Source organism: Phaethon lepturus, unplaced genomic scaffold, assembly GCF_000687285.1.
Source record: "Phaethon lepturus isolate BGI_N335 unplaced genomic scaffold, ASM68728v1 scaffold37397, whole genome shotgun sequence".
Classification (NCBI taxonomy): domain Eukaryota; kingdom Metazoa; phylum Chordata; class Aves; order Phaethontiformes; family Phaethontidae; genus Phaethon; species Phaethon lepturus.
The window spans coordinates 37,533-47,793 of NW_010551950.1; the positions used below are offsets into that span (position 1 = coordinate 37,533).

General features: G+C 36.0%; 1 protein-coding gene across 1 annotated transcript in view; it reads left to right on the plus strand.

Moving 5' to 3' along the window:
• Nucleotides 1-10,261, plus strand: part of LOC104623871 (threonine aspartase 1-like) — a gene marked incomplete at its 5' end in the record, with an annotated part of 51,693 nt that overhangs the window by 30,507 nt on the left and 10,925 nt on the right. The window contains 2 exon segments of the mRNA XM_010291078.1: nt 2,849-2,959; nt 7,765-7,838. Coding sequence (XP_010289380.1) covers nt 2,849-2,959; nt 7,765-7,838 — 185 coding nt within the window.

Below are 10,261 nucleotides of genomic sequence, written 5' to 3' on the forward strand. Positions count from 1 at the left end.
ACTGGTCTTGTTTGGCGTAATCAACTTTGTCCTTAATCCAGGGGCCCAACTTGTGTTACTCTTAAAGAAGCCAGCTTGTGGCTTATCTGGTGTGTTTCATGAGTGCTGAAGTTAAAACTGTACTTTATCATGCTTTTATCATGCTTTTGTCATTTGCAGTGTTATTAGTCATCTTCTTGAGTTTTCTATTTGAAATGAGTGGCAATGTACTTCAGCAAAGGCTGAATTAATACAGTCAGTTTTCTAGCTTTTGAGTGTTTAGGAGGGACTTCAAAGCCTTTGAGTTTTGTGGACTGGTAATAAAGCTTCCATGGTGCATAATCACTGAAAGAAGTAACTTGGTTCAGAAAGCAATTGTGTACATATTTAGGGTAATATGGTGGACAGCATGTTGAAAGTAAATAAATCAATCCTATTTACGCTGGCAGAGCTGGGATTCTCATGAGCATAGTTGTGCATGTAGAGGTAGAGCATCTCTTTGGATGAAATTGTAAACTTAAGCGTTTGTCTTATGTGCTTGAAGCTCAAGTTTTAAATTTTTTTGTAAACCCCTTTTTAAAAAAAAGTCTCACACAACACAGACTTTGAGTGATTACTTTTCTCATTCTGTACTCCAGTGAATATGATGAATGCTTTGTTCTTGCAAAGAAATCCCTGTAAAAATGAAAGAATTCGGATGAAAATGTGGCATTACGTGTTTTGCTGCAGACTCTTTTCATGGAAAGTTATGCACTGCCAAGTCTTCTCTTAAAGTTTAGAAAGAGAGAGCCTAGCACGTGCAAGTTATTCAGATTATTGAAAATTTGATCAGTGATGATGGCACATAGTTGACAAAAATACTGGGAAAATGAAGAAATATGTGATTGGTTTATTTACAGACGTTCCTTTCACCTACTCTTCCCTGAGCGTGGGAGAAAGAAAATGCTGCATCTCCTTATCCTAAAAATACAGTCTGTATTTTAGTAATGTTTTAGTATGGCCTTAAATATGCTATCTGCTTTAAATATTGTTTGCTGGCTGTGTTCTGCTGAAGTTGAACATCTTTAACTATTCTAATTAAAGAGATTGTTAGTATTTTCACTAGAACCTTGAAAGAACCTTTGACACGCCTGGAAAGAGGAGGCAAAACAGGGCTTATTTAAAAAAGAATAAGCAAAACTTTTTCTGTTTGCAATGACTTTTCACAACAGCATTGCATGTAGCCTGAAGAATTTATACGACTGAGTGTAAGATTAGGTTAAGACATTGTCTTTGAAGTACCTGAGTTTCTGAAGTAAAGATTAAAGGATGCATGTTCCCTATAAAGAAAACCACTTTTTTTTGTTCATTTGCTTGCAGAAACCATATCACATACTTAGCCACCACTTGGTTAATGCAGTGGAAGTATGAGAGATATACTTAGAATCTTGGAAAGCATGGAGTAAAAGATTTTGATTTTGGGTGGTAAAACTTTTTACAACTTCCCAAGCCTTGCATTTCTATTTTAACCAAACATATTTTCCTGCTTTGTTATCTATTACGTTATGATTGGTTGGATTCTTGGTTCACAGGGATTTGGCCATAGTTGATGAGTAATATAGTAGGTATAACTGGTACCTAATAATAGTTCTTGTACAAAGCAAGTGGCGCTTTAAAGATGATATCTGTTTGTATTGAGTGGAATAAGATATTACCATTTATTAAGCATACCACATATATCATCTTCCTGCAACATGGGATTCTGTTGTAATGACCACCTTGTATCACTTTTGAACGTGGCTGCTCTTATTTTGGGAGAGAACATGGTAAAGCATTTAGTTTTCCTTACAGTAAAGCTTGATCTTAGTTCTTTTTGGGGTGGGTTTTGGTTGTTATTTGCATTAAAGGAGCAATTTTAATCTTACAAATAGCTGTGGGCACATTGAAGGAGGCTGCTGAGTAGATCTGGTCTAAAGTTCTTGTGGCCAGCAAATCCTTTTACAATGTCTGTATACTAGACATAGTATACTGATTTATTTGAAATAATTGAAAAGAAATATATGAAATGCCTGCTGCAATTGCATGCTCAACTTTAAATCACAGTGTATTGCAAATGTGTGACTAGGGTGTGTTTGGGCTTCAGTGTAAGGACTTGATTAATTTTGTGGCTCAAGACATTTTAAATCCTATGTAAATCATACCATTGTTTCCACATATAAAACTATAGGAATCCCATTTCAAATTACAAACCAGAAAAAGAATACTTAAACTTGATGCAGCTAATGTTAAAACTTTTCCAGCTTCTGATAGAAGATGTTTTGTACCATATGTTTTAAATTACCAGCAGAAAAGCTACTTTAAAAAGTAGGATGTGTTTTGGCTTTTCTGCTCTTATTCATAAAACAGCAAGGAAGATGGTCTATAGCAATTTGATTATGTCTCTATACAAAGTGCTTTAAATTGGACAAGTGACACAAATTTTGCTTATTTTTTTCATATGTGGCCATCTTTATATTAATTATAGTACAGAAAGAGCTAAATATCAAGATTTTTTTCAACTTGACACTCTATTTTTCATTATTATATCTTCCTTGATTCAAGAACAAATGGTTTTGCACTCACAAATGTAATTTCCAGTATTTTTTTCATTCCGTGTAGCTTTTTTTCTTTTTTTTTGATTACTGGTAGGTTAGTAGATTACTATTTAGGTAGTTACTCAATAGAAACGCTAGAAAAAAATAAAAACGCTTCTGTAAAAGCACTGGTTGACCTGACAGTCTTTTCAATGCTTAGTGGCAAGATTCAAGGGGAAGGCAGGAAAGTGAAATTAAAAAAAAAACCCAAGAAACTCTTCCTATTGCAAGTAATTCTCCCCAACAATTTTACTCAGGTTCACCATTTCTAGCCAATGAAGATGGTGTACTCGGAGGTGTGATAGTTCTTCGGTCTTGCAGGTGTTCAGCAGAGCCTGAGTCATCACAGGAAAAGCCAACTTTACTAGGTAAGAAATTCTTATTCATTTTTACTTGAGCTAGGTGCTAACTCAAAGTGAAAGATAAAATAAAAACTGTGCATGTTTACTGTTATTTGAAAGCCAGAGAGAAAACAAAAAGGAATTGAAATTGTTTGAGATGATAGATCTCTAGACAGTTAAATAGTAGTAGCCTTGTTTGTTCTCTAAAACTGCAGAAAAGGGCATTCTTTCTGACTCGTTATTTCTAAGCAGAATTGTGATTCAGAGGGTTCTGTGGGATCCTTCTAAAACCATGGCATAGAAATAACAGTTGCTTGTGGTGAGGCAGGGTATGTTCCTCATAGGAAAAAAATCACATTTTTAGCTAGGGATAATGCATATGACTGTTTACTGCTTCTCAGTGGTTTATATGGTAAAAATGCTGTCTATAAAGTTCTTTGTTCCTCCTTTTTGCAAGACAAAATGTGAAAATTTGGAGGATACACTTAAAACTTGGAGGGAATTTGTTCTATAGTTAGAAATTTTTTGTGTAGGCCCAGGAAAATATTCAGATAAATCGCAGTTACTATTTGCTTATGCAGACAGCAGGAGTACTTACTGTTTATACTGAGGTCAGCCTCCATCAGTAGCTGACTGCTTAAAAAGGCTCTGAGCTTTACAGCCCCTCAACCCTCTTTATGTCCTAGAAACAAGATCCCTCATCTGTCTCACTGCTTTACAGCAGAGCAAGTGTATTACAGTAAACTGTCACGCGGTTTGTTGTAGAGAAACAGCTAGGAAACTGAAGGCTGTAGGCTACTAGGAGGAGTGGGTGGAAAAAACAGAGACAGTAAAGCCCATGTTCCTCTCTGAAGGCAGGGATTTGGGACTGGGGGCATATGAATTACTTCAGCATGACTTGTACCATCTCCTTTCCTGTGGTGCTCCTCAGATGTGGGCATATGTGTCTGTGTGGTCATGCTATGTGCTAACGTATTGAGTCACATGGACCTGTCTAATACGTATTTATGTTATGTGACCAGAATTAAAGTTTTTTTTTTCCTTTATATAATCCTCTGCTTTATTATTGTTTCACCAAGTGTTTAATGAAATGCTGTCAGTAGCACTACAGATTTGAAGTAGCTTTCAAAGATCTGACATGACAAATTTGATCACCGAATTTAACTTTGTGTATTAAGGCAGGTCATAGCATCTCACCTGGTCATTCTTGACTTGCATAATTTCTTTTAATCTGTAGGCTATTGTTTAGAAAGACACCTCACCTTTGTTTTAATTCATTACTACTTTTGTCCCACTAAATCCTAATATTGTGTCACCAGAGTTTGCCTGCGTACAGACAGCCAGGAGTAGCAGGCAGAGCATGTGCTAAAGGTGAGCCAGCACATATATTCTTAATGGTGGGTTACGCACACAAACTCCAGCATTTATTGCTGTCTGTTCAGTGACTTCCAGGATGCATATTCCAGGATGTTATCGCAGTTGTACATGATGAGGTGTATATTGTCTTTCAGTTTTGTTCTCGTACTACACCTTACTGGTTTGCATTACAAGAATCTTTAAATGTCATGTACTACTTTGTGTTGGTCGACTTGAGTCTGATCATAACCCCCTCCAGTCATTCACTCTAATAAGTAATTTTCATCAATGAAGTTAATAACATTCATGTTTCTCTGCCCACCAGTTGAAGTTTATGTGTATTTTATGGTTTTGGTCAACACCTCATCCATAAGACAAGGGACCAGAGATTTGGGAGGTCCTTACAATTCTGATGATGGTTCTGGGATTATCCTCATGGACAACAAAGGAATTTTGGAAGTCTTGGATGGGAAAAGGTTTTAGAAATAGCTTTTGTAGGTTATATTTTTTGGAGGAGTTATTCGAATAGCTTATCTTTTTGAAGAAGCAGACTATAAAATAGACTTTGACAATCACCTTACTCTTGTCTTTCAACTATTTGAAAGCCAAGACTGTCCAATCCCGAATCCAGAATCAGAGCATGGGTTACTAAACATACAGAAAATGTTCTAAGTTTGATTTACAGTTTTCAGATTTAAGAAAGAAGTAATTGTGACATTATTGATCCAGTGGAAAAGCATCCTACAACATAAATTCTATCCCTAGAAAGGAGTTAAGAAAATGAAAATACAAGTTTGATTAAGTAAGAACAAACTAACCTTCAGTTTCTTATGTTTGGAAGTGAGAGAAGTATTTCTATTTATTTAATGTTTGTCGTTCATGTAAGAAAAACACATTCCTATTAAGGAAGATCTGGTATTTTCCCGTCAAAAATTAATAAAGAAAACACCCATATATTGTACATCATACGTAAAGACTATTTGTCCATTGATTTTTGGTTTTCTTTCCACTGAAATGAGATTCATGTCACACAGCTTATTCTAAAGATATTTTTTCTGTACCACAGAGATCTCCTGCCTTATAGTGTATGCTGAGTTAATGTATAATTAAACACATGTAGTATTTGTGTTGTTCGGTTTGGAGATAAGTTGTGTAACAGTGAAGAACTCGGTGTATAAAATAATGAAATCATATGTCTGTATTGCAGTGATGATCTTATTTTTTAAAAAACTATTGAAACAAATTGCAAGTAAGTGATTTATTAAATGCTTGAAAATGCATGAGATGTCTTTAGATAAGTATATAATTTAGGTTTTTCATTGTAATTCCAGTACTTCTAACAGCTACCAATAATTATGTTTTATGTTAGTACATGCTACCTTTGGTGGACAAGGTAGAAGGAAAAAAAAAATTAAAAACTTAAAAGAATATACCTAGAGTTATAAAAAGCAAAGATAATATTTTGAGGGTATTTGGCCTCAACCGTTGCCCAGCTTCTCAAAATTGAAAGATAAGATTAAATTTGTCTCCAAAAAATAAATGCTTTCACTGACAGTTGAACCTTTAGGGTGTTAGGGAGGAGTTGGCTTCATCGAAGGCAGTTACATGGCACTAAATATGTTTCACTGTCTGAAAGCTTTTGACTTAACCTTTGGCGATATCAGTCATAAATCTATTACGGGGGAGCCAAGTACATACCTAAATGAAGTTCATTTTTCTTTTATGATGATGTCTACATATCTGGAGGAATCTTCAAGTCCTGCTGGGATTGTCTAAACTTTGATCTTCTACTCAGGGTTAAGTGCTATGCAAGGATAAATGGTTCAAAGGATAAGCATACTCAGCATGCTGTGACCTTCGTCAACCATATTAAAGGAACACGAGGAATAGGAATGAATAAGAGTTTTAAAACCATCTAATGATGCTTTTTGCAATATGTGAAAGTCTTTCTCTAAAGGATTAGCTTTTCTTGGCATCTTGTGCAATCCATGTAAGAGTCTTCCTGTAATCCAAAGGAAAAAAATTATACTTCAATGCAATTTTTTTAAACCTTTTACAGTGTTCTGTCAAACACCCTGAATTCTGATCAGCTACTCTTTCTTAATTTTTCCCACTTCCAAATTATGTACTTAATGAACGCAAAGAAAAATGGCTGTGACACAGAGCGGGAAGAATACAGTGTGGCAATTTATAAAGCTCCACTGGATGGGAGCTAAACATATGAATAAAGTGCTCTTTGTCTGAATTTTGCATTGCAGCTGAGGAGAGGTATATGTGTATATATAAAGATACCTGTGTATGTATCAGGGAATTACAGATCACTGTAATGGGCTGTTTAAAGAATTGATAAACCGGGCCACTTTCAGACTTCAGAAGAATGCCTTACTGGATTAACATGCATTAACAGTACATGTTAACAGTGGTTAGTTTTTTTTAATCATTATCACTACAAACACAACAGTTGTTCTCTAACATTTATATCCTAAATTAGCTGTGAGTATATGGTTCCGAAGAGCTGATCCTGTATAGCTAGTGCTAGAAGTCAGGGTGATCAGACCTGAGAGGGCTTTGATGGGGAAGCTAAAATCAAAATGGGCTCATTTCTTCTCCACCTTTCTTTCCTCTCTTACCTTTGCTGCTCCTTATCGTCTCCTCAAAGAAAGAGGGTGATTGCATGGGCTCTTCATGTAATTCAGCATACTTTTGGGACCAGGTCTTGCTCTAATTTTTCCAGGCGTTTTTCTTGCTTATTGTGCAGTGTTATTCTGCTTAGATGGGACATCTTTCCTGCTTTTTCTGCGGGATTATTTTGTTTTCACCAGATGTCTTTCCTGCCTGCTTTATATCTTCAGTTCCCATCTTGTAGGCTTCACTACTCCTGCATGTTTTCCTGAATGCTACTTGTGCAGCTAGATGACAAGTCTCCATTTACCCATTGGTAGTTACAGATTATGTATATATTGATGCTCAGCTCTGTGAGAAAAGGCTTGTTACCGGTCATTTTGTTGATTAGTGTTACAATTTGACAGAATCCTTGTATGCCATCCACGCTTATGCTCTTGTAGTGTGCTTATGTCTGGGTTCAAGGCAAGTAAATGCAAATTACATCTGCTTCTACTTTATGGGTGGAACAGGACTCTGCTTTAAAAGTTGATTCTATCTTTTTAACTGTAGTTCCAGTTGATATATGTCTCGTCTTAGAGGCTCCATATCACTGAAGTAATGTTCTCATTCTGGGTATTAGTTCTGCAGTGTGTGACTGCAAATAGTGCAGGAAAACCTTGTTTGTTTGATAGCTGTTTTTTTTGAGATTGACTTATGCTGGTAAGTAGTTTTTGTTCTTTAAGTTTGGTTTTTGTCCTTTCCCAAAGTCTATTTTAAGCTATGTTTGTTTCTCGAGATTGCAGTCTTGTTAAATTACACCTTACATTTTAAACCAATGCATTTTTTATGACTTCTTGCATTTTCCTTTATAGTGGAATTTCTGTGGAGCCATACAACAGAGAGCATGTGTGTAGGATATATGTCTGCACAGGATGGCAAAGCTAAGGTAAGCTGTGAAGAATAGGTTGTAATACAGTAGAATGAGTGCAGAAGCCAAGGAGAATATAAAAATATCATAATGAAATATACAGTAAATTTCTGTCTTTAAGAGAAGGGAAAAAGTAATGGGTGCATGAGCAGTTAAATGTATCTATTCATTGGGCATTTCTAATTCCTTTTTTTAATTGCAGCAGTTAACAAACCTACACTAACGTATGTATTATGTCAGGACAAGGTGCCACAAACTCACCTCCATTTCCTTTGCTGACAGTAATTGTATTTGAATAACTTCAGCTTGATTCAGTTATACTATCTATTTAGGGTGGTATGGTATTTTGTTACGGGCATGTCTTCCTTCAGGTAAAGCATTTGCACCAAGGAAGAAAGGAGAGGATATAAAGCAAACTTCAAGTTATTTTCTAGAATAGCCTCTGTGGTAAACATTTTGGATATTAACATCCATGATTCTTTAGTTTCTTAGGGTCTAATTATAATTTGTTTTCTGGAATGAGAGAAATAATATGTTAAAACTGAGTTTAGCAGTGGAAACTGTAAAAATCTTTAGCATGAAATAGTAGGGATTAACCCAGAGGATGAGAGCCACCTACTCATAGGAATATAGCATTGAAAGGAGAAAAAGGCAGGTTTTGCAATGTAGTAACTAGAGCATTTAGGAGAGATGTTAGGATAATGAGAATGAACACAGGAGACGCTGCAAGCAGGGACAAAATCATAATTTCTGTAGACATTTATAAATGTACAGCCATCAGTGTTCAAGACTAAGAGTGAACAACCAGAACTTGTTAAAGGAAATGACAAAAGTGGGGGAACGAGCTAGAATAAGAAGGCAGCTCCCTGATACAGTTAACTTAATGGGGGAGATGGGAGTGTTTACTGCAATATCTGCATGTATTAGAGGAGGAGATAACAGCCAGGAAGTTTATACCAGCAGATAGTAGCAAGAAAGACATCTAGCATTTTGATAGTAGAATTTAATGAAGGATGAATTTTAAAGCCTGTAAAAGGAAAGAATCGGAGGGCCTGGGTTTGTTGGCACTCTGCAGGAATGGCTGCTTGTGGGTTTGCTGAGGAAGAAAGTTTAGTCATCAACAATGGACGGGGAGAGGAGTAAAAAACCCAAGTCTGTTTGTCTGTCTTCCTTTTTTTTTTTTTTCTTTCTTTACTTCCCCCTGTATTTAATTTGAAAGATAAATACAAAAGAGGAGGTGAATGAGATAATAAAAGAATATACAAAAGGAGGAAATTGACATCAGGTATTTTAAACACCGGGAGTGGTGTAACATCCTGGTTGAAACAGTGGGAATGGATGAATTCATCCTCAAGGTGTAAAATGTACAGAAAAAAAGACAAGAATGCCCCAGAAGGAGGAGGAAGATAAAAAGCAGCTGGTGAAGGAAGTGCTGGCAGAGGCGTTATTGAAGTACTCGCTTTCATGGCTTATATTGGGTTCTTTACAGTGGATTATCCATGGAATAGGGGGTGTTTTTACTGGTTTTCTTAATATTTATTTGTGATTTATTAGAGAAGAATCTAAACTCAAACTAAAAGCTCAGACTGAACTGAGTGAAGCTAAAGCTCAGCTGCAGATGTTTTAGTATTTGCTAGTTAGTTTAACACTCATTATATTGTGTTCACAGTGAAAAAAGGACAATTAGAATGTGCAATTTTAAATTATCACAGTGTACACACCTGCCTCTGGCTTATACTGCAAGGTCAAAACTGTTTTTCTAAGGAAATATTAGAAAGAATAGAAATTACAAAAGAAATGTTTCTTCCTGGTAGTGTCTGTCTAATTAATAAATAAATGCTAAATATGAAATCTGTCTGGTAATGAGTACTACCATGACAGTGCCATGCCCAGAGATGTTTTCCTACTCACAGTTGCAACATTTGACATCTGGTGTGCGTTGTTTTCATACTGCTGGTAAATTCTCCAGCTGGTAATCTTGATTGCGCTGACAGACACAGCTGCTCTTCTTGGTTCACTTTTAAATTATGTTTTTGACCTTCATTGAAGAGTTAATCCCCCTCCCTTTCTTCCTCCTTTGAGTCTGTGGCCACAAATGCTTTCCAGAGAAAAACCGCAAATGCTTTTGCTGCTGACTTCTATTGATCAAAAAAAAAGTCTTCTGTCATAAAAGCTGGAATTTTATTCTGCTACAACTAGGCCTAAGTTATAGATGGAAAACTGGGCTTGAAATAGAACACAATGCGTTGCAAGTTAAAAAAAAAAAAACAAACCCTTTTCATTAATGCAGTAACTGTTTTGGTACAATTAATTTTGAGTGCTTGCCATGAAAGAATAATGGTATAAGAATTCATAAAAGTGTAAAATATCACTTGTTTATGAGTACCATAGGAAAATGATCAGGCAGCGGCCTGTAGGGCAACATCTTTGTTTCACGTTTT